Consider the following 26,466-nt stretch of genomic DNA (forward strand, 5'->3'; position numbering starts at 1 on the left):
CACCATGCTTCACACTTGGAACTAAACAATCACTATTATATTTCTCACTAACCCGTCTTCTTACATACACTCTCCTACTTTCAAAAATTTCAAATTTTGACTCGTCAGACCACAGAACATTTTTCCAATCAGAAATAGTCCAATTTTTATGACTTTTTGTCCACTGTAAGCGTTTCTTTTTATTTACACATCGTAGAAGTGGCTTCTTAACAGTAACTCGACCAAAAAGTCCTTTCTCTCGCAAACGTCTCTTTACCGTACTCACACTCACAGGTTTTTCTAAATGTTTGTTGACATCTGCGGTGAGTTCAGAGGCAGTGGCTTTTCAATTACGCAAACTTGTTCGACAAATGTAGTCATTTTCTTTGGCAGTAGTTTTTCTTCTTGGTTTGCGTTGCCTATTTTCGACACTTCCAGATGTACAGAACTTTTTAATATTATAAGCCACTGTGCACCTGTCTATTTTGAAACTGCTTTGAACTGCTTTGAAATAACGTGACTACTCATTTGCAGTTCATGAAGGGCAATGATCTTATTACGTTCACGCACGGCCAAATTTTTCGATTTTTCCATGTTCACTACACATTACACAAACAGTTATTCACACTTGAAATGCTCGCGATCGACTAATTTGTTCATAATCGTAGACACAAAAATATTTAAGAAGATACCACATTTCATATGGTGAGCGTTCGTATATAACTTTATTTGTAAACACCTGAGTATACAGCGTGTTTGGTACCTACTAAATAAGCCTGTGATTACTGGGTGTGAACACACACACGTATACTCACTATCGTTTCCTGTACAATGTATATTTTTTTTGCACCGGTTATAAAAACAGCGATGAAAAATAATTGAAAAACAACGTTCTTGTGAGGAAAAAAAATAGAAACAACAAGTTTTTGATATCTACAATTTTTATTTTACAAGAAGACAATTTCACGTTGCAGATGAATATTTTACTTTTTTTTTGACCGACCATAGAAAAATGGATAAAAAAAATACTTTTTTTTTAATCTGAAAAAATTCTACAGTATTCTACGTGAAAAAGAAACATTTTCTTTCATGTACACTTTTTTCTAAGATTTTTATTTACAAAGTTATAAAAAGTTGAAAAAACGTGTCAATTTTCAAGAAAATTTCTCGTACAAGGGTCATATTTGATTGACAAAATTCTTTGATGAGTGATTTGGATAGGGTTTGGAAAAAGGAAGAAAATGCTGTGCTCAAAATTTTCGTGGGATTTTTTCCCTAGAATTGGCAAGTTATCAAAGATAGGCTGAAAATTTCGGAATTTTCATTGATGGATATTCCATTGAAAAAATTAGAAAACTAATTTCATAAATTTTGCGATGCATACTATTCGAAAGCTGTTGGAAAGAGCTTTCAAATTCGCTCCCGCTCGTTTCTGTACGTTGATTCTGACCAAAAATATGAAACTTCTAATTTCAAGCAATTTTGCTCGAGGGGGAGGGGGTAAAAGTGACTGACCGGCAGTGAATCTTAAGATGTACTTTACTACAGAAACATTATATAAAAATAACTAATTTATATAAATTAAAAAAATATTAGTTTTTTAAGAATAATCGTAAGTATAACATGATTTTATGTGTCTTATAGTTTCGTAAAAGGACGATTTACATCTTGTCGAGTGCTAAAACTTAATTTTTAGAAACTTGTGGTCTTGTTCTTTCTGAAATAAGGAGTTTTATAATCAAGATAATATTTTTTTACCTAAAGAGAACTTATCATATGACTCGAACACTGACATTAAAATCTCGAGTGTCGTGAGAACTGTATTATCAACTTATTACATTTATTTTGATTTGGGAAGGGTCATCATTAAATAAATTATTTGATTTTGTGTAGCAATATTATTTGATATATTTAAGAGTTAGGTATATATTTTATTTATGTATATTATTTATGTATTGGAAGATTCATGTATATTTTATCATTTGTATCCTCAATTTTGTTTATACCGCCATGTTATGCAATAATATATATCATTTTGAAAACTTTTTGATTTTTAATATTACCTTCATGGTGAATGATTAAGCAGCTATTAAAATAGAATGTTTGATTGAATTTAGATTTTTATGTACAGTTACGTGCATAAGTTCTTTCCCAGCCTATACTGAAATTATCAAAAATTTAAAGTTCTTTAGTTCGCTCGGAAATAGTCGTAGGTGAACCCGCGGAGGCTCATTTAAAAGGGTAAATCAATATTTCATATTTCGCTGATTTTTTTTTAACGATTGAAAATAGCATTTGTTACACTAAAAAAACTGGATTACATTTTTTCATTTTTTTCGAATCGCAAAAAACACTTTATAACTTTTAAAGGAGTCTGCAGATTGTTACAAAATAAAATGGAATAGATACGTATTTGCTTCCTCTTTAAAATGAGTGGAAGAAAATTCTTTTACATCGAGCCGATCTATTACGCTGATTTCATTTTTTAAATCACTATTTTTTCAAGTTCGTCTACCTTCGAATGTGGACACTAAAAAAAAACTCTTTAGAAAAAAAATGTTTCTTTCTTCAAGAAAAATAAGCATCTACTATTAAAATTCCAATTTCGAACATTTTTTTTCTAAATTTATTGTAATTGTAACGGTCCTATCTATGAGAGCTTCTCTTATTTTCACTGGATTACTGCAACCTGCTAAACTCGTGAATCTACTTACATCAATTAGTACAATAAACGGCGCCACCTTATATATTATATGATTGTATTAGTACTAGAGTCAAATTTTACGACCATATATGGAGCGTGACGTCACTCTACTTATAGATATAGATATAATAGTTTTTATTGTTCAATTAAAATGCGTTAATTAGTGTAATTTCAATATATCAAACTATTTTTCATATAGATTTCTAATAGATACAGATATTCTAATTTCAAGATGACTATCTAAGAAACATGAGCATGAATTCGTTTCATTGATAACAGCTTAGTTATTATTGTTATCAATAAATAAACAATTAATAATTTATTTAAACAAATAATTATATATGAATCAAAAGCGTTAATTTTGTACATAACAACGACGTCTTTATAATTTATTAATTTTAATTAACCAATTTAATATATGCATTATAAGATTTAGCAAAAATACGAGAATTGATTATAATTCAAATGTTATTAACTAATTTAAGTAGTTCTTTTATGGAATTACTTCTACAATCAATAAACTATTGCTATATATCAAATTTTATCATTATTTTATTGTAAATATTGCATTATTATATTAACTAACTTTATTAGTTAATAACTTCTGACTATACTTATTGCGATAAGTATAAATTATACTTAAATAATCCATATCTACTTCTGTAAAGTTTACATGCTTTAGAATTTCGTTAGTGCTGTCTATTCTATTATAAACAAGAGAATATGATTTTGCACATTTGCGTAAACAGCTTGATGAGGGCTGTCCTGCGAAAATAGGCGAATTTGGAAAGGGAAAATTTGTGTGTATAAATACGCTGAATTTTGCACAGGCTAGCGTTCTCTCCTAGCCTTGTAAAGTGAGCTCTTGAAATTAAATAAACTTGGCTTATACCTAAGTTATTTCTCACAAGTGATTAACTAAGCAATTCTTTCCTTTCCTATTGTAATTTGCGCTCGACTCATAGAACATTTCGCACTATGAAAAACTTGGGCTGAATTATATTCTTTTTGTCAAGAGAGACTTTAGCTCTGCTTATAAGACACTTCGCACCATAAGAAACTAGGGTCAAGTCTATCTTTCCTTAAGCCTAATTCAAACAATTATAGATATTTCATTTATAATTTTATTTCAAACTCGATGTTCATATATTTTTTCAATGTTAAAACGAATTCTTACTCATTAACGCGACAGACCACGAGAGTACGAACAAAATACTAAATAATAAATGATATTAACATCACATAATTTTTTTTTCTCTCAATCTATTAAAAATTAAAAGCTTTCATTATTAGTTAAAAAATTATGACTTTAATTATATTTGGATGATTTACTCTTAAAAATTCTTAATAAAATTACATTTTACCCTGCTAAATTTTTTCTCAATAAGGATGTATTGAAAAGAAAAATTCATTTATTTCAACTGAGTGTCAACTTTATTAAATATGCCAAACTACAAATTCTATACTTTGATAAAATGTAAATCAATGATAAAAAATATGTGCTCAAATGTTTGTACTCAAACTCCTGGAATGCAAGTACGTTCTACAGGTATGATTTCGCGGCTTCAAATAAGATTTAATACAAAGATTTGTTTACATTTCTGTATGATAGTATTAAATTTATTGTAATCGAAATTCTAGCAATTTCAGTCTCATAGTTTCTAGTGTACCGTCAACATTGCAAAGCGAACGTCTCTTCAAATCCGAAAAGCTATTATTAAGTTATATGAAGAAGGATGTTCATATGAAATTGTTTCAATTTTTGAAATAAGTGAATCAGCTGTTAATTATATTATCAAAAGGTGGAAAGAAATAAATACTTAAGAAAATAAACCAGAATCAGGAAGACCACGAAAATAAACTAAGCATGTGGATAAGTTAATTAAAAGGAAAGCAACCATAGATTGTAATACGGCAAGGCTTTTCCTGAGAGTGTTGCACTATTTGCAACACCTGAGAAAAGCCATCTCCGTCCCTTGCCGCCCCGTAACCATCCGGATAATTATAATCTACGCGCGCTCTATTCCGGACACTAATTTTTTCCATATCCCCCTACCCATACCCGAGAAAACGACGCAACAAATCGAAGAACGTAATCCGATAGATGATTGAAAAACGGAGAGTACGACGAGGAAAAGAGAGCGCACGCACACATACACTTCCGACCACGTGTTGCCGGCTGGAAAGAAAAACACGGAAACTTGACTGGGAAATGTAGCGGAAACGTATATTAGCGGTATATGCAGATCCGTTACACTCCCAAACACTGACACGGACACTTTGAAGACGTTGGTACACCTGGGGCGACTAGAAAATCGTCGATGAAGCAGCAGCCGGCATTCAGCTATATCAGGCTGCTGCGCACTATCGGCGACATCCTGAGCGCCACACATACAAAAAAAATGCCAATCACTGATAACATCCGAAGACACATGTCCGAAGGGGAGCGCTACAGGAGGCGCTTCGAAGACACTTCGAAAACAGAGCACGAGGTTGACACGCGGGAGCGAGGGTGGCTATCTTGAAGAGCGATTTAGACTAAACGAGAGCGAGCAAGATAGACTAAACAAGAGCGAGCGAGACAGACCTCATGAAAGCGAGCGAACTAGAATAAATACCATACTAATTCAAATGCGATGAGAGCGCTACGAAGAGAAACCGACTTACAATTATTTTATGATTACAAAATATCTAGCGATGCGACTTATAACATGGGACATATTAAAATAAAAATTAGAAAATACTTGTATGCGGCCGCTATAATCCCTTGAGTGTATTAATAAGCGACAAACAATCTGACAAATTAAATTGATAATTGATTGATGAAATTCGTAACTCTGACGAAACTCGCCGGTGACGTCACGACCAATAAGTGAATTAGAATAAAATTTGATTTCCGTCCGCAACGAAAAAGAAATAGGAGTAGGGGTAGATCTTTCTCATCAATCAATGCTGGCTGACTTCGTGAGGGGTGAGAGAGGGTAAATAGCGACGAAAGTAGGAGATAAAATGAGGGCACTGTTACTTTTCTAATTTACATATGGACCAATGATGAAATATTCGGAGGGCGCTACCGATATTCGAATTAACATATCAGCTAATAATAGGATTTCTTTTCGGAAAGAGGAGAGGAAAAATGATCTTTGCCTGTGAAAAGCCGTTTCTTGTCCTTTTTGCTGCTGATCGCTTAACCGATAGGAAGCAATTTTCCGGATTCGCTGACATACTTCGAGTTTGCCAAGTTTCTTCAGCAGTAATCTGTAAGTAGGCAAAGTGCCACTCACTAATACTAATTGCGAAGTTAGGTGCGTGATTTTCTCGTGCGAATAATCCCGTTGCGACGCATGGATCCGTCGACGCCGGGAATATAGTGTTCCGATCGAGTCGCGTTGACCACCCGCAATTTTTCGAATTAGCGTGAGTGATAGACTCGAAAAGGAATTTAGATATTGAGGTGCAGTGAATTCCAGTTACGAATTCGGAGATCGAGTATATTAGACCGTAGCAAATTTTATTCGCCGGGACGTGTGGATCTGTCCCGCCACGCATTAAATCGCGTCAAGTCGCGCTGACCATTCGCTATTCCGACCGTACCTGTACTTTAATCTCAGAATAAAGGAAAGTTAAATGTGACTGATTTTCTTTATTTACGCCTCCTTAACCCTTTTCCTCCCAAATAACACAAATTTTTTCTTAACTTTCATCCTCATATCTTTTAATGAAAAAATCGTATGAAAAATTTATCAAGCATCACATCTTGTAGATTTTTACCTCCTCTTTCGAATGCCGTTGACAAAATTTACCTAAATTGTAAGCCGAAAACGTTATAGGTTTTCCGGAAAATTCACAAATTTTTCGCGTTTTTTTTCTAAAAAAAGTATATTTTGAAATGGAAAAAGTTTGCACACACCATTGGAAACACTGTTATCGGTGTTATAGATGTCTTTTCTTTCAAATGCCGTCGGATTTTTTCCGAAATTCAAAATGGCGAATACAAAATGGCGTTCGAAAGGAAAAATTTTTTTTTTTAAACTTGACGAATTTTTTTCTCCATAACTATCAAGTTTAGTGAAAAATTTCTAAGAACAAAAATGTCTTAAAATTAGTCAAGAAATACTCTCAAATTTTTTCAGATTTTTTTACAGCGAATTTGGAAATTTCGATTTTCCACGAATTCGAAAATTAACTCGGAAAATTCTGAAAAAAATTGAGAATACTCCTTGGTAAATTTTAAGACTCTTTTGTTATTATGAATTTTTTATTGAGTCAATAGTTTTTAAATAAAAAATTAATTAATTTTATACCTAGTATAAATTGCAACGGTAGTCGATTTAATTAATCGAACCGTTCGCGATTCTGCTTCTCGCGCGTTAGTTCGAACTACTGAGAGAGAGAGGGGGCGCGCGATCATTTGAATAAGTAGTTACGCCTCAGTTGTGAAAGTGAATTTACCGCCGATTTGTATTGCACTTTGTTTTCGCGGAATAATTAGTTTTTTGGGACAATCTCGTGCGTGAGTGCAACGGTATTTTCAAGATAACCAGTAGCAGTAGAGAAGCAGCAGCTTTGTAGCTAATTTGAGGCAAATCGAGGCAGCACAGCTGATAATTAAGGGACAGCGGCAGTTGAGATTTTTTACAACAACAATTACGGCTGATGACCGTAATTGCACCGCATGGTAGGTGCACCTTCCGTCATATTAAGCGATACAAAATATATTCGATATTTTGTTTATTCGTGATAGCGTTATTTTTTGTAATCGCGCCGTGCGTTAGTTCGCGGTAGAATTCAAATCTACTCTCTCTCTCTCTCTTTCTCACGGAAAATAACTAATTGTAAAATCCTATTCGCGAGCGTCAGTCTTTCGGCCCAACAAAGACTGTAGTGATTTTTTTTTGTTAATTAAAGTCTGTTAAATTTATTCGCCGTTTTCGTCATTTGATTTTCCTGGTAGCTTAAGTATTTGAAACAGACTTAGGTTTTAATTCAATTACGTCTAGGGGATTAAGAAGATTAGGAGTAAAATCGCTCACACTTAAAACTCATCAAGTGTAACAAGACACGTGACTTAAGGTGAGTTCAACTCCGATCAATTAAAGACAACTAGGATAAATCATCTGACGTTAAGGCGAATACACGTATTATCATACGTGTTTAACGGAGCGGCGGTTTGATCTGCATCGTGGGAGTTTGTTCTTTAATAAATTTCCCATTTTCAGATTTATCTCCCCCGTTACAAAATTACATAAAAAAGAACTAAATGTAAACCAACGTTTTTTTTATCACGTCTTTTTGCCGACAAAACGTTTTTGTCGTTGCCCGACCCTTACCACGTGGAGGTAAACGTGATATAAAGAGTCTTTTTTATTTTTTTTTTATTTTTTATTTTTTTTACATTTTTTAAATTAAAAAAATTTTTTTTGTATAGTTTTTTAATTTTTATAATTTTTTATAGAATTTGAACAGTAATAAAACTTTTTATAAAAGTTAGTGTTTTCATTCAGCATGAGAGTCATTCCAACAAGTTTGACAAATGTATTGATTGCATTGATTGCAATACCAAAAACTTCGTTTACCACAATCGGATGAGCACTTTTTATATACGGTAGTTTTGAGATAGACGCGATTTTTTAATTTACTTTGTGATAGATAATTTTGTGTAATGTTCATTGCAAAATCTTTGACAGTCGTTTTTTTAGTCCCTTCTGGAGGCACAGCATTAAACAATATTATCGCATTAGTAATAGATGATTCAATAATTCTTATAAATACTGAAAAAGTCCACTTCTTAATTTTCATGGATGGTGATGCTTTGCTACAATATTGGTCATGTATATCGACACCACCCATAAACTTATTATAGTTCGTAAATGCAAGAGGCATTTTAATTTCAACTTTTTTTTTCATTTCTTTGGAATATCTTTTAACTTTACTTTCAGCTTCAACTCCAGCAGCAGTAGAAAGCATTGACACTTCTTTTGAGTCCATCAAAGTTATCAAATTCATACCGCTAGTCTAATCATGTTTTACAATAAAAGTCCCGCGTAAAGCTTTTTTATCTAAATCATTCTTTTCTTTCACTCTATCTTTTCTCACAACTCCCGTAGCTCTCAAACCTAATGATTGCAAATGTACAAACAGATGAGGGCTAGTGAAAAAGTTATCACAGTATAGATGGTATATTTTTAGTTTTTTTCTTACTGTGGTAATAAAAAGTTTTTCTAAAAGACCGAGAACCACTCTACTTCCCAAAGCGCATTTTTTCAAGTTTCCATCGATGGCTGCATTTTTTCCGCCGTAGATTTCACAATCAAATAAAAACCCATCAGCTCCACATAATGCCCATATCTTGATACCGAACCTTACTGGTTTATTACGTATAAATTGTTTGATTGCTAACCTTCCGAAAAACTTAACCATCATTTCGTCAACAGCTATGTGGCAGTTTGGAAAAAACCAAATTGTTTCAAGTTTTTCCGGAAAATTTCAAAGATAGTACGTACTCGCCAGGCAAAGTCATTTTGATTTTGTTCAGATTTTTTGGAATATAACATTTTCCCTTTGATTTGTTGAAATCTATTACGGGACATAGCTGATTTTACAACGGAGCACTCCAATAATGGATTGGTGGACCAATAGTCACTTATCTCTGGTCTTTTATTGAAAATTGTTAGAATTATTATACCGAAATAAGTATTTATTTCACTCATTGATAAATGCAAATCATTTTCGGCAGAGGCTTCAATAATATGAGTTTTTATCTCGGCAGATAAAAATGTTTCGAACAATTTAGTTGGCGAATTCGCAAGAATCTCATCCCGTTGTTTATCAGTCAATAAATATTCATTTTTAAGTGTTTCAGCGCACTTTTTTTCTCCTAATGTCCAATTATATTTATGATTTTCTTCTAGATACTTTTGATCAGAAGAATAATTATTGGTAATCTGCTTGTAAGATAGTACCTTTTCGATTTCCTTTGACATTTGTTTATCAGATATATATGATCATCGCTAAACAAGTCTGATTCCATATCCGAATCATTAGCATTAGGCATGACGGAAACGTTAATCCGGTTATCGTATAACTGACATGAATCTTCGAGCAAAACATTTGTAATGTTTTGGCGCGAGGATTTTGATGATGGTTGTTTTCGTTTCGGCATTGCGAAAAAAAATAATTTACGGTATGTTTATTTTGTGAATTTTTAATGATTAGAAGTAACAACTATGGCTTTTAGATAAATCAATATTAATTAAAAATTCAATTTGTGATTTGTATAAAAAATAACTAAAACGAAGATTGCAAATAAAAATTTTTCAATTATTACTATGAAATTTTTATGTACAACACGAAAGATTCGAACGGAATTCAAACACTACTATAGTTACTCTTTATGAGAAAATTTTGTATGGTTAAGCATGTATCAAGAAACAAAAATTAAAAGTTCTGCTTATAACTGCACAAGAATTTACGACAGAATATTGAAAACTGAAAATCTAACAACTCATAAAACTTAGTAAGAAATAAAATTTCAAAACGTTTACGTAAATGAATGTTTAACAATTTTTCACTGTGGGCTAAAATAAAAAATTTTTGAAAACCTAAACCAATTGACTCTTGAATTTTTTAAATGATAATAATGGCCTTAGACCGTAAAAGTAAATAAGGTGTCAAATTGGCCGAATATTGTCGCCCGAGGTTTCGCCTGATGTGAGGCTTTTTTATTTACGGCCGTGACTCACATACTATTTTTCTGCTCCTCTCTCGCCTAAAGTTCTATCGTGTCGCGATCAAGAAAATCGACTTTTAGCGAGGGTAGCAAAAAAAAATAATTGTTAGACTTGAAATTTTTTTAAATTTTGTGAAACTAATTTGAAAAAAATGTATACTAGGAATAAAATTGATTAATTTTTTACTCAAAAACTATTGACTCAATAAAAAAATTCATAATTACAAAAGAGTCTTAAAATTTACCAAGGAGTACTCTCAATTTTTTTCAGAATTTTCCGAGTTAATTTTCGAATTCGTGGAAAATCGGAAAATCGAAATTTCCAAATTCGCTGTAAAAAAATTTGAAAAAATTTGAGAGTATTTCTTGACTAATTTTAAGACATTTTTGTTCTTAGAAATTTTTCACTAAACTTGATAGTTTTGGAGGAAAAAATCGTCAAGTTTAAAAAAAAAATTTTTCCTTTCGAACACCATTTTGTGTTCGCCATTTTAAATTTCGGAAAAAATCCAAGGGCATTTGAAAGAAAAGCCATCTATAACACCGATAACAGTGTTTCCAATGATGTGTGCAAACTTTTTCCATTTCAAAATATACTTTTTTTAGAAAAAAAACGCGAAAAATTTGTGAATTTTCCGGAAAACCGGCCTATAACGTTTCTGGCTTACAATTTAGGTAAATTTTGTCAACGGCATTCGAAAGAGGAGGTAAAAATCTACAAGATGTGATGCTTGATAAATTTTTCATAGGATTTTTTCATTAAAAGATATGAGGATGAAAGTTAAGAAAAAATTTGTGTTAATTGGGAGGAAAAGGGTTAACCCTTCCTTCCCTGCATGCTAATATTATTTTCAGTCGCCGTCGTCCGATAGCGAGGATTCTTTTGTTTGCATTTCTGATTCCGGGCATTAAGTAACTTACACGTTACATCGAACGAATCTTTGATCCGAGATGAGGAGTCATATCCTGAGCTGCCGGTACTTCAAGGACGTGAGAGGACGAATAAATCGACAATTGTTGGACACCATCGGCCTGATACAAGGAAATCGCTGTGACGACGTCAATCTTCCCACTCTGCGCAGTCACACAGTGGGCAAACAGAACTAAGTCTAGATTTTTAGGCCCTACCCTCGACGATCGCCGTAATATAGGAACGGCGGTCTGACGTCCTTATTATTAGTCGGAACTTAGTGTTGGCTTAAAAAGCCACTGATTAGTGTCAAGAATAAAAAAATAAGCAAGAGTAGAACTTGCTCAGGCTCATAAATCTTATAATACGAGATGGAAAAAAGTTTTTTTCTCTAATGAAACTAAAGTAAATTTATTTGAGAATGACGGGAGGAGGTATGTTCGACGATCAAAGAATACCAAGTTCGATTCTCAGTATCAAATACCGACAGTGAATCATGAATATTATGCTCTGGTAAAGCTTCGTGTTCTAATGGCCGAGTCAATCTCCGGATTTAAATCCGATCGAACACTTCTAGGATGTATTAAAAGTAAAAGTAGCTGCAAAAATTGTTCGAATAAAAGCATGCTATGGGAAAGAGTACAGAGTGAATGGCAGAAATTTGATCGAAAAACAATTGAAAAATTATCATCTCAACAAAATATTAAAATACGTTCTAACTTTTATTTCATATAAAGTGATTTTCTGTTCAGTTGTTATTAGTCTTCATAATAATGTATTTAAATAAAAGGAAGGTATACTATTGTTTTGTTGCAAAAATTTATAAATACTTTGTCTATAATGTAGAATTTGTAGATCTGAATATATAATAAAATTGAAACTCAGTTAAAATCAATGAAATTTCCTTTTCAATACATCCTTATAGAGAAAAAAATTAGCAGGTAAAAATTGATTTTATTGTAAATTTTTAAGAGGAAATCATCTAAATATAATTTAAAAGTCATGAATTTTTAACTAATAACGAAAGTTTTTCATTTTCAATGGATTGAAAAAAAAATTACGATAAAAAAATGAAAAAATTCTTTTTTTTAAAACGGTATTTTAATAGTTAACCTTAATCTTATTTTTCTTGAAAAAACAAACACGTTTTGTCTAAGGAGTTTTTTTATAGTGTACACATTTGAAGATAGACGAACTTGGAAAAATAGTGATTTAAAAAATGAAATTAACGTAACTTTATATCAACTCGATAAAAAAGAATTTTATTCCACTCATTTTAAAGAGGAAGCAAATACGTATCCATTCCTTTTTATTTTTCAAAAATCTGCAGACTCCTTCAAAAGTTAGAAAGTATTTTCACGGTTCGAAAAAAATGAAAAAATGTGATCTAGTTTTTTAAGGTTAAAAAATGCTATTTTCAATCGTTTAAAAAAAACCAGTGAAATATAAAAAGTATTGCTTTACCCTTTGAAATAAGACCTACGTTCACCTACGACTATTTCCGAATGAGCTACAAAACTTTGAATTTTTGATAATTTCAGTATAGTCTGGCCAATAGCTTATGCATGCAAATGTACTTATTACGGAAGACGTGACGTGTTTATGATCTTTGATACCTGATTTACAATTCTTTTCAATCGACCAACGTATTATTTTTAATATTCTCAATATTTATATCATTTATGTAAATCTGTTATTTTATTGTTGCTTTTCAAAATACCTCAATAAGGTAATGTTATTTACTACGCCTCGACTAGAAAAGATCGATAAAAAACTCCAACCGACAAATAAATAAATTGAAATACATGGATGAATTTTTTCAGATCGATGGCCGAATTAGTGGATTTCAAAATGCTGCCGTAGATTATTCTTTAAGAGATGAAGTTATAACGTCCAAAGATATAGAAAATCATTTAACGAAAACTGTTATACCTGGATTAAAAATAAATTTAGATCTAAATGAGTGGCTCGATCACAGGATATTGGCTCTCCGTAACGATCTATATTATCCTGGAGTAATTAAATGTGCAGCGGATGATACTTTATTGGTTGAATTAGATGGTTCGCATGAATTACTTAAATTTGATGGTGTTCTTACGAATAAAAAATTTGATATTATTTGCAACGCCAGTCCATCGTTAAAACAAGTCTCTGTAAATATGAGAGTATGTTTCCGCCGAAATCCAGTTAGTTCCGCTTACTCGAAAAATGATTTTAATACCTTTTCAATTGGAATAGTGCGTAAAATTTTGATTAAACCTACTAGATTTATTGTTGAAAAAATATCGAACCATGAGAACATTATTATTAGAAGAGCAGATCTTAGGCTACTCAAACCTCCTTGGTGGGATGAATTAGAAGAAGCTTGTGAAGATAGTAAAAAGTTATTCAGTGAAGTAGAAGGTAAACTGTAATGATCTTACAATATTATTATTTAATATATTATCGATATTATCTTTCTGTTTTGAATTTATTGAACTTATGGTGACTCAGTGGCTAAGCTTTCTGTGTAAGATCTTGTGGGTTCAAGCCTCGCACATATGAAAATTTGAAATTTCCCTATTGTTTAATATTACAATTCCAGTGACTTAGAAATTACCATAAACTGCAGGTTCAGTCATGACTATGGTATAAACCTATCGTTTACGTATAAACTATGGTATATACGTTTTATAGTATAAAAACTTTTCTTATTATTTTTGAATTGATAAGGGAGGTAAGTCTACATACTATTGACTATGTAAAGGGATAGTTGATTTTATGAAATTAAAATTCGGTTTGAGACTCTATTTAGAAAATTTATTCTTATTTACTTTCGCCCCGTTATACATAAAATAAAACAAAGATATAGAAAAAGAAGAATCGAAATTTGGCTTGATGATTTCGCGTCTTCAACGGCAAACGGTCGAAGCATTACGCTTGAAGAGAGATTAACCACTACGGGTGTGCACCAATACACGCCTGAGTAGCGATAAGATCCTTTTGTCTAACCTCGAGTACCGTAGAATGTTCAACGGTAGCCCGGTACACGGTTACCAAACGAAAACTTGAGTCAATGGTACCCGAGAAACAAGCATGCGATTTCAGGAGTTGATTTGAATTGAGTTAACTTTATTTCACGATAGGGTGAAATCGTGTCTAGTGTGTTAGAAAAAAACAGTTTTATAATATAAAAGCAATCAGTTGTTAACAGCTAATGAACGTTTCGCTTATGATATATTTGCAGAAAGCATGTGGAAAAAAATTACCTATAATTATCTAGAATAATAAAATATATGATAAGTAATAACAGCAATGAATAATAAAAACAGAACTAGGTTTATAGACACTGAATATAAATAACTTGTAACGGGGTTGATATCCGTTTATTTAATTATGCGTGCGATCACGTCGAAGAGCGCGCGGGATTATCTACACGTTCAAATTCGAAAACCGGAGAGCAGGAGGGAACGGGTGTCATTCAACCAACTTTCTTCTAATACGAAATAATAATATTAGAATTACGGTCAATATCACATGCAAGATCGTTTATTACCTCTTATTTCTACAATGTACTCGGCCCGCGTGTTTATGTTTACAAAGCGCGCGCGCGACAATAACATGCAGTGTCGGATCACTCACCGCTCTTTGTTCGCCGGGTTAATAATTGCACGCTTCTCGTGGAGTACGAGAGATTAGTTATCGGCAATTATATAGCAATCGCGAAATTAAGCTGGCCAGCTTACCTTATTATCGAGCGCACTTCTCGCAATGGAAAAAGGAGACAAGTCAGGTAGCGTCAGTCTTTGACAGGAACGGGCTGTTCTTGGTTTCGCCCTCGATGGCGAAACCTCCACTCACACTCACTCACACATACACTCGCTACCCCAGCGACAACAAAAGTACAATTCTCGGTTCAGGAGGTTTTTCAGCTGGTTCGCTTCAGCACTCGGAAACTCTCGTTCTTCTTAATTGCGGCTGGAGATATCGATAGCTAATCCTCGACTGGTTCATTTTCATACGCGCGCATTCCGTCTCGCCTCGTGTCGAATTCCCTCATTACATTTTCCCCAACCGGTAGGTGCTGCCCTCGCAGGCAGCCGCATGATTGGGCTGTTAGCGCTAATAAGACGTTTACCGTCACAAACTGTTATATATATAATTGTTTATAGGCGTATTTCCTTTAGTTTCTCGCTTAACCAATCCAATAACGACGCATAATACTTTCCGGTGATTGTTGGCCTTTTTCTAATTAATAGACGGAGATAAAAAAATACATACTTGGTATTATTATTGGCAGAATTAAAGTATTTGTTAAGATATTGAAGAGTAAAAGTGACATTTGAACTGATTAGAACAAAAATTTGCAAAAGGGGGTTTTAGGGTTGTTTGTCACGTATCAGTGGTTGGATTTCACGGGAAAGTGTGTTAAGGGTGCGAAACAGGCATTCAAAGGGAAGAGAATTTATCTGTTACGTCACAATTTCTTTAACTGGGGAGATGTTGTTACCTTGAATATACTGGCTAAGATTATAATTAAACGAGAAATATTTAGCATTTTTCAATATGGATAAATTAACTTGACCTTCAAACGATCTTGAAAATTACAATCAAGATCATATTCAAGGAGGTTACCAGACGTAATATTTTCCACTCTTTCTATTTCCGGGGTTAAAAATAGGTGTTCTAATTAAAGAAAAATCATGTTATTTTTGTAATGACCTTGAAAGTCAAACGTAAGATTTATGTTGTTTAGTATCATAATGTGGCTCCCTTTGAACCCTTCATCTTTTGTCTGAAACGCTTTTCAATTGGAGTACCTTTTTTACATTTTTAGGTGGGATGATTAAAATGAGATATCCTGTATATTATATTATATACTGAAAGATATGGAGGGAAAGGTAGATACAAGAATTACAAAATGTAAATAGCAACTTCAAATTCGAAAAGAGTGGAAAATTTTACGTAATATACATATTGTTTATATTTCTTACGAGGCAACCCCCCCCCCCCCCAACCACACCAATTTTAATAACCTTTTGATATGTTTTTGTTCATGAAAAAATAAATAATACGTGTTTCTTTTATCGGAAGAAAAACATTTTAATGTGATGAAAATAGCTTTCAAATAGGTAAAATCAGCTAGATCATTCAGTTTAAATTCGTTATTTCTAAATTTATTAAAATCTTCAGATTGTCTGTGATTTACTAATATAGTATGATCATGTGTCATAACGAGAAAAGTGATGAATCTTGCATTAGGATACTCTATAGAGATTTTTTTTACTTTTCATTGTAGCCGACTGTTTTATAGAATAACCACGATGATGCCGTTGAGAGTTACCGCAGTATAGATAGAGACCAGAGAGACGCTGAAACACTAACAATCATCCTAGATCTGAACCTAACGTTTTGACCTCGCATACAAAAGACGATCGAGAAGGTGGCAGCACAGCTAACTTCACTTACAATTAGCCGCTTGATGATAAATATGTACGAATCAAGTTAGTAAAATGGGAGACTTTTGATGTCAACGATCTTTATACACATCTACAAATCACACACGAAATACATCACACACGATCTACAAAGATCATAAATCTGCTTGCTAAGCGCAAGTGGATTTATGAGAAACATCTGGACATGATACAGCAAATCCGAAACCCTGGGAGGAGATTTGAAGAGGTGAATGTTTATCTTATTTAGTTCTTTACCAGCCACGGATACTTGAGTAGATATCTCTCAAAATTAGAAAAGTACAGACGTCAGACTGCACTTTCTGCGGGCATAATACAGATGACGCGAAGAATGGACTTTTTGTATATCCCCACATGATAACGTATGAGCGACAACTAGAAGCAATTATCAGAAGCGGCATTCGGCCTGACTATGTTATTGGAACAATAGCTATTTTTCTCGAGACTGTTGTCAGGAGGATAAAAAACGAAGGATGCTTGAAAAATTAAATGAATGAAAGAGAGAGAGAGTGTGTGTGTGTGTGAAGGAAGGGTAGTTAGACAGGCGAATTAACGCCACTTATATAGAGACACAGAAACTCCCAACAGAAGTAATGTTAATGCAGTTTCACACTGGAGAGAAACCAAAGGTGGATATTGCAACTTCCTAGTCACAGGTTTAATTAGTTGGACTTCCCTTACATTATTTTAACTATGGTCTACCAGAGCTTAAGCTAGGAGAGAAGATTTATTACGATGCTATATATACAGGGTATCCTAAAAGTAATGATACACCCAATAAATATTGCAGGTAAAAGTTTTCTTAAAAAATGGTGAAAGTTTTTACTTATGTAACTTTTTAAATGGGAACTTTGGTCTAGGAGTATAAAAAAATTAAAGGGGTTGTTGTACTATGGGTGTCTAGTGGTAAGAAAAGTGTTATCGCAATAGATGTTCAAAGTGTTGCCCATTATTTTCGAACAGTTAACAACAAAACCTTTTTCAAAATATTTTGATAAATCAACCTTATGCGGAAAGAGGCCTGCAATGGCTCGGTCAGTAGGGCGACGGACTCGCACCCAATAGGCCCAGGTTCGATTCCCGGTACCTACTGATTGATACAAGCACCACTGAAAAACGTTTCATGTTTTTTATTCTCAAACACATTGCAAGCCTCCGTCGCTGATTAGCACTGATGGAGCATAAATAGAGCGAAGTTTAACCAAATTAAAAAAAAACCTTATGCGGTCTTTCATATGTTCTCTCGTTGTTCGACCATACATTCAAGCTCCAACGTTGGCGATCAATTTATTGAAATCAATCCGGATTTTGAAGGGCTCAGTCGTGGAAATTATATCGATTTTGTTGCCCGATGCTATAAAATATTGCCTCGTTAAAAATAAAACATAGCGGGAGAAATGAGTATCCAGTCATATCATCTCTTGTATCCATCTGCAAAATGCTATTCTCCGATGAAAGTTATCTATCATTAATTGTTGCGTCAACATGATATGACACAGATGAAAGTTATGAATTGACAAATTTTTTGAGCAGCAATTGTAAAGATACCTGATTCTCTTTCAATTTGTTGTAAACTAGCATATAGATATATATTTACGTAATTCAATAATGCTTATACTTGCATATTATCTCTTTCAAGCACATTCACTTTACGTCGTTTTCTGTTTGAAAGTATTTGCCGTTGATGAACTACAATTTTTACAATCTGACTTTTACTTGGATTTCTTGTCTGCGGAAAACGTTGACGATATAAATTTGCTGTTCCAGAGTCCGGCATTTTAAAATGATTATCCTAAATGATCCTAATAATCAGAAAAGCAAAATAATAGAGAGATCATTTTGATTTGGAGAAAGCAAAAAAATAATTTAAATAAAAATTATTCATTTCTCAGCGAAAAATCACATACAGTAACAAAAAAAAGGACATTCCATTTACAGAAACCGACTTACTTTGAGATCTTGCAGCTTTCATTGAAAACTTTATTTTATTTGAGAGCACTATCAATTAATTTATACGCGTAATTTTAAATAGAAAACATAAATTATAATTTGAATCAGGGTGAAATTCGCAGTTCCATCCTATTACTTCCCTAAAATCTAGAACTTTGGTAATTTTTTATTTCGGCCTTTTAAAAGCAGTTACTCACATGGATCATAAATATTTATAATATAGTTAATTTTAGTCAGATTCACTCAGTTATGTAATTTTTAGATGGAAAAAAATATTTTGTTTTTGTTAAATAAAAAATAAGAATTTCTACGCCTAAAATTAGAAATATTATATGAATATTTGTCTCTCATAGGAGAACGATGGTTACTTTGTTTCATCAAAAAATTTACAATAGTTTTCGAGAAATTAAAAAAAAAAACGGTTTTTAAGGATAATCTTTAAGGCCATTTTCACCCCTTAAACAGACATATGGGCACGTAGAAAAAATATAAGTCGAATATTTTTCAATGCACTAAAACATTACAATTTCAAAAAAATCGGCAAGGTACACTTGGGGTCCCTTGATAGTGGGATATCCTTATTGTTTTAATTACTCGCTTAATGTTGTTATATTCATGTACACACCGTAGTCATTATATAGATATTGTAGAGTTAACTGTGCATAACGTATTTTATGAAAAACTATTGCTCTTAGATTGATCATAAGAGGTAATTCCATAAATTTATTTCTCTTGATCTATTTAATTTTTTTATAATTTTATATATAGTTTAAACATCCATAGTAATTTTTGGTTATGAATTAATTATATATATTTATGTGAGTATTCACATAAACTTTGAGGCTTTTTTGGCATGACCTGATTATACAATTTTATGTTTTTAATATTCTTTTGTTTAATAAAAAGGTATCATATAAGTTGAGTCTGACAAATGTAGTCAGCGAAATATTGATTTTGCTAATTAGATAATCTTTGCATTTATTTGAAGAAGGGATGATTCTTTATCATTGAAATTAAAAAAAGATTTTAATACTTCCTAAGTTATCATGGAGAGTAAAAATAATTATAATTGCCTTTATTTTTTAGTTTTGCTATATATTCTTTATAATCTTCCTTAGCATTAAAAATGAAACCTAGATATTTAGACATTGTTAATTCTTCTGTTCTCCTTTACCCTATGTCAATTTTATTTCCCCCCTACTTTTTTCCTTGTTAAAAATAAGAACTTTAGTTTTCACCATACTCTGAATTAGTTTTTTTTCTACAAGAAATTTTTCATGATTTTTATGATTTTTATGATTTTTATTTTTATTCTCTATTCTGTGGCAATAAAACTAGATCACCCGCGTACGCTAATATCCAGAACTTGACCTTATTTACTTTATCACCTCCGATGACTTTTTTTAAAAAACCTTTTGTAGATTTGCTATAAGAGAGGTGTTGAAAAAGTAACGTGGCTTTATGGTTTTCTCAAAAAATATTTATTTATTGGTCAATATTTATGTTGTCTACTTCAAAGTAATTCCCGTTAGATATAATATACTTGTGCCAGCACTTTTTCCAATGATCGAAGCACTTTTGATAATCATTTTGAGGTATATTCTTGAATTGTTTCAGCGATACAGTTTTTATCTCCTCAACGTTGAAAATTGATGTCCTTTCATGGGTTTCTTAAGTTTTAGGAAAAGAAAAAAGTCACTGGAAGCCAAATCCGGTGAATATGGAGGCTAAGGCATGACTGTGGTGTTGGTTTTGGCTAAAAAATCTCTTACAAGCAATAATAAACGAGCAGGTGCATTATCGTGATGCAAAATCCACAAATTGTTTTTCTAAAGTTCCGGACGTATTTTGCGTATTGCCTTTCGCAAACGACGCATAACTTCTAAGTTATTTTCCTTGTTGACTGTACAGAGTGTTTTATTTTAATCCGACCACGCGCATAAACTAGTAAAAACAAACGTTATCAAAAAATGACCTCTACAAAAGTTGTAGCGAACTGAGTGGGCTACCAAAGGCTATCATCAACTTTGACCCTGTATTCGATTTTCAAGGTCATCTGAAGGTCAAAAAACTTTATTTAATTGGAACCCCTATTTTTTACCCCGGAATCGTGTAGAGGGGAAAAAATTTATTCATAGTGTTCTTCTTATTCATTCATAAATCATTCATGAATCTTATTCATCCAAAATAATATTTCAAGTTTTTATTTATGACCTGAGAAGGTCAATTGACGGTCAAATGCTTAAAAAACCTCCTAATAACTAGTTTTTTAAATTTTTTGGTAGAATAAATATTGTAAAGATACCTTTTGAAAGTAATTGTGTAAAATGCCATGCTGTCTTTAAAGCTATTTTGCAAGGTCATTTGAAAGTCATAGTGCTTGTTGTAACAGAACATTTTTTTTATCAAGGATCCGAAAACGGAAAAATATACAAAATTACAATCTCCTGGACCCTATTATCGATATTCAAGGTCATTGAAGGTCAAATTTTTATACTACCATTAGCATCACTCAGGAACAACGACGTGGATGTAATAGGATTGTGTTCCCTTTCGGGTGTTTGATTAGAGTGAATCCCCTTGCCTCTCACTTTTCTTCAGAATTCAACGTAGGTTTTCAAAGATACCACCATTTTCTTGAATACATAATTGTATTCGCTGCTGAAATTATACTACTGTTCTGAGTAATACAGCCCTTGGGCTGTTTTCACAAGTGGTTCGAATTCTTTGCATCATGTCTTCTCTTGTTGTTGGTTCGTGTTTATAAACAATATTTTTTAAATATCCCCACAAATGAAATTCAGCTGATGTTAAATCTGGAGATCTTGGTGGTCATCGAACACCAAAATTTCCGCTCACGGTGCGTTCAATCCACCTGTCATGATAATATTCATTGAGATATTTTCTAATTATTCGACCGTAGTATGCAGGAGCTCCATCTAATTGAACCCATATTCTTAATCTTGTATACAAATCTACTTCTTCGAGAAGTACTGGAAGATGGTCCCTCAGAAACTGTAAAAAATTATTCATATTTATATTTCTATCGAAAAAGTACGGGCCTATAAGGTATTCATTAACAATTCCACACCATACGTTAAGGCTTCATCGATTTTGATTATCTATCTGCCTATGCCAATGCGGATTAACATCCGACCAATAATGACAATTATGTCGATTAATCTGGCCATTGCTTTGAAAGTTTGCTTCGTCTGAAAACATTAGTAGTATAGCAATGTATGTTTCAGCTCACCTGGGGGGTCCGTAACCCTTTGATACCCATGGCTTAACCCTTTCATGTTAATAATAATTATTATTATTATTAATAATTATTGTTATAATATTATTATAATGTTATAATATTATTGTTAATAATTATTATCAATAATATTTGAGGGGGTCCCTGGTTTAACCCTTTGGTTCCCTGACTTACCCTTCCATGTTGATTATTATTAATGTTAATAATTATGTATAATTTTTTGAGCAAGGTTCCTAGGGCTCCTGGTCCCTAGGGACCCTATACCTATTGCTTTCTGTCTAATTTAATTAAATGTATTTTAAAAAAGTTATAAATATTATTGATAATTTACTTGCTACATTGAAAAGGAATGAAGTGAAATGAAATGAATAGAAAATAGCGACGATTGAAAAAAAAGAGACAGACCGGAGAATCGAACCGGCGTCCTCCGAGTTGGCAGGCTAGCGCTCTACCACTAGAACCAATGCCACATGTACCTTAGAGGATGCTTATTGTGTATATTAGCTACACGCGCATACATTTGGTATAGGGCCCGAGCATGCGGAGGAGGGGAGGGGCATACTGTCTATAGTTCTAACTTGAGCATGCGATGGTATAGTAGTAAATGCGTGCTCTCTCTTCCTCTCTCTAGCTCTGGCTCAGCGTGGACCACAGCGCGCGGAGGAGGAGTAGAGCGCATGCTGTCTATAGTTCTAATTTGAGGATGCGATGCTATAGTAGTAAATGCGTGCTGGCTCTTCCTCTCTCCTACGCTCTAGCTAAACATAGACCATGGTGCGCGGAGGGGAGTGTATGCTATCTATAGTCAAATCGTGCTCTCTCCACGAAAGGAACTTCACTTAATACCATAGCTGTTTTCGTGAGAATGCTAGAGACTACGAGTGCAGTCGCTCGACTGACACATCCTTGATATGTTCCTCCTAAACATCTCTACTAGGAGAGAACCTTATTCCCATTCGTTCATCCTTTCTTGCAATCGCATTGATTATTTTATTATTTAAATAAGTTTGCACTTTATTATTTATTTAATATTTATTATTTTTTAATTATACATTGAGTAGAGTACACTATAATCTTTATGTTCAGTGTTCGACATAGCTATTTTTAAATATTCAGTCGAATTTTTATAAGAATTATAGTCGTCTGTAAATCTTCCGACTGTATCTATCCCTTTTGATTTTGCTTGTTTTTGTGTTTCCATCATCCAATCGTATGTATTTTGTGTATTCACCGCAGCACATACTATATTCTCACGATTTTGATTATGATATATGTATGATGATTTAAATTTAAGACTTAAATCTTCCAATCGCGGACATCTCATTTTAGTTTCGATATCTAAAATGTTTCTGTAATTAAAAAAAAAATTAAATTCGAAGTTAGAATTCTGTACTATTGTATATTATTTGAACCTACTTTTCAGGAATAATTTTTTTGAGCCATTGCTTCTTCTGTAATCCTTTTACATAAATATTTCTACAATTATTTAAATGACTGCATATAGTACAATTTAAAAAATTATATGATAAAATACCATTTCTCCATGATATACCTATAAAATTGATTATATTAAATATTTGAAATAAAATCGATGTTAATTAACGATTATAAAAAATAAATACCATGATGATGTAATTCCAACCACTTATTAACAATTTTATATTCAATAGGCAGTTTGAGCCAATGATGCGGAGGTTTAAGGGGGTATCCCTCAATAGATCGATGAAAAAAGTCTTCTTTTTTTTTTGCATAGATCGAAAGTACATCATTTCAAGAATGTGCTGTTAAAATATTGGACCGAAATTCAGAGCGGTTCAGCCGCTATAGCTATTTTCGTATAGAAACTTTGGCGCGCAGAGCAGGTAGGCAGCTGCGCGCTCGAGCGGCAAGGCGCCCCGCTGGGCAGTGCGCTGCAGTTCGCTTCCTACTTATAATATACAATGGATTAGATGTTTCTCAATCTTCATTTGTATAAACTGTACGTTCGTTTACAGGGTCAGGCTAGGTGTAGCATAGTAGGTACAAAGATTTCTGGGGAAAGGTAGGGATTCGTTTGGGAGACCGTTACTACAGTTTGCTTAGTTTTATTTCGGCTTTTGGGTAGTGAGCATCGTGTTTTTAGTTTTCACAATTTGAAAATGAGTACTAGTTATCCTAAGGGTGAAAAAGAAGAAGGCTATCGTGCCGCAAAGAGACGAAGATCTTTCCGCGGTAATCAATTCTCAACTAAAGAAGGCGAGCAAGTAGGCATCAGTGCAAGTGCAAGAAAATTGGCATCGGCGTCTCTTGAAGATGTTCCGGTAAACGCTAGTCATAGATATTGCATAATAGAGTTTATGACGCTGTTTCTTACACTTTCACAAACTCTCTGCTGCCAAAAGTGTAAGGGGCATGTGGAGTTTGAAGAACAAATGCGGCAAACAGGCTTTGGATGGAAATTAGTACTCACGTGCAGGTGTGGCACAACGGCTATTGATACAAGCCCGTATATAAATAACGGTTACGAAGTGAATCGACGAATAGTCTTTGTTATGAGACTGCTAGGCATAGGTATGAAGGGGATAAATTTATTTGCTGGGTTGATGGAGTTTGGAATCGGTCTGAGTAAAGGCGGCTACGATCGCATTCTCGAACATATACATGATGCTTCCAGAATTTTTTTTCTTCTGAGCTGCAAAAATGCTATTGAGGAAGCGAAAAAAAACAACGAAGAAAATTCACGGCCTTTGTTACAATTAAAAGTTTCGGGTGATGGTTCGTGGAAAAAGCGAGGCTTTACGTCGAAAATCGGCGTTACAACTTTGATTGAATATGAAACAGGGAAAGTAGTTGATTTAATCGTCAAAAGTACGGTCTGTCAAGGTTGTTCTACGTGCCCGTATAAAGAAGATACTCAAGAATACGAAATATGGCTCCAGGACCACGCCGATGAGTGCACTGCGAACCACGATGGATCTTCGGGAAAGATGGAAGTGGATGCTGTTATAGAGATGTTTGGAAGATCTTTAGAAGTATACGGCGTGTACTATACTGTATATATCGGCGACGGTGATTCGAAAACCTTTCTAGCTATCTTGAAGGAAAATCCGTATGGGGACGACTTTTTAGTTGAAAAACGTGAGTGTATTGGCCACGTGCAAAAACGCATGGGTACAAGATTACGAAATGTGCAAAAAACCCAAAAGTTAGGCGGAAAAGGCAAATTAACGGATAGTCTTATAAACAAATTGTCTCAGTACTACGGTTTGGCAATCAGGAGAAATGTTAACTCTGTTGAAGATATGAAGAATGCTATTATGGCGACTTATCATCTATGCTCGACTGACGAAAATCCGATGCACGAATATTGCCCCGCCGGTGTAGATAGCTGGTGTGACTGGCAATCAGCACAGATTGTTGGAGCAAATGTTTATGAGCATCCAGCTCCACTACACCCAGATGTACAAAAACATTTACTCCCGATTTATCAAGATTTATCGAAAGATGATTTATTGAAAAGATGCTTAGGTGGCTACACGCAAAATGCAAACGAAAGTTTCAACTCAGTCATTTGGCGATTAGCTCCGAAGCATTTACACTGTGGGCCAAAAACTGTTGAAATTGCCGCTCATACAGCTGCTGTACTCTTCAATGACGGATTCTATGGTGTACTAAGAATTACGAAATCGCTGCAGTTCAAGATCGGGCTATCCGCAGCCAACTACGCGAAAAGCGCTGACGATGAACGCGTGAAGCGTCAAGAAATCCGCAGCCAAGAATCCACAAAAGCAGCTGGGACTGCTAAAAAACTAAAAGCTGCGAAGTCAAATTAACAGTATGATGAAGAAGAAGGTATCCTTTATGGTGCTGGTATTGCTGATTGAGTGAAAACCAATTTTATTCGATGTGAGTTAAAAAAAAATGCCGTTTTCGCCTGCCGCAAACTTTAAACGCGTTTATCTCCGAATCATTTTTTTTCGATTTGTCGATTTGGCGGGCGCTCTTACTCAGCGAATTTTCAACTTAAAAAAAAAAAAAAAACCATTTGAACGGAAATTAAATAATCTCGTCGATGTACCTATAAAATTCTGTCAAATATTGTTTGTTAACCGCTTTTTTGCATGAACAATAAAAAAAAAATATATATTTTTTTTTAAAAGTCCGCCATTTTGTTAAATAATTTTTCCGAGCAATAAATTTAGGTTCATCGACGAGAAATATGTCTAATGAAACTAAAAAAATGTTTTCTGTATGTTTCAGAGTGATTGGAAAGCCAGGATTTGAACCGCCAAAAAGGAAAAAAAAAAAAAGTTTATAACTTTGAACGAGTACTGCACATTTGTTTATTACAATATTTCTCTAAAAATTTTTTTTTCTAATTTGTTAAAATTTCAATAAAACACAGTCTAAATTTCATGAAAAAATATTGAATAGTTTTCTTTTAAAAAATTCCCAAAGTTTTCGTCGATTTTCTGCGATCTATTGAGGGATACCCCCTTA

General features: G+C 33.5%; 1 protein-coding gene across 4 annotated transcripts in view; it reads left to right on the forward strand.

The window, feature by feature from the left end:
* The window catches only part of LOC131672143 (uncharacterized), a 984,265-nt gene that overhangs the window by 181,901 nt on the left and 775,898 nt on the right, over positions 1-26,466 (forward strand). For all 4 annotated transcript variants that reach the window (XM_058949194.1, XM_058949184.1, XM_058949166.1 and 1 more), the window contains one exon: positions 13,146-13,725. In XM_058949194.1, the coding sequence (XP_058805177.1) occupies positions 13,146-13,725 (580 nt within the window). The remainder of the gene's footprint in view (positions 1-13,145; positions 13,726-26,466) is intronic.

Source organism: Phymastichus coffea, unplaced genomic scaffold (assembly GCF_024137745.1).
Source record: "Phymastichus coffea isolate CEN01 unplaced genomic scaffold, Cenicafe_Pcof_1.1 PCOF00011, whole genome shotgun sequence".
Taxonomy (NCBI): Eukaryota; Metazoa; Arthropoda; class Insecta; order Hymenoptera; family Eulophidae; genus Phymastichus; species Phymastichus coffea.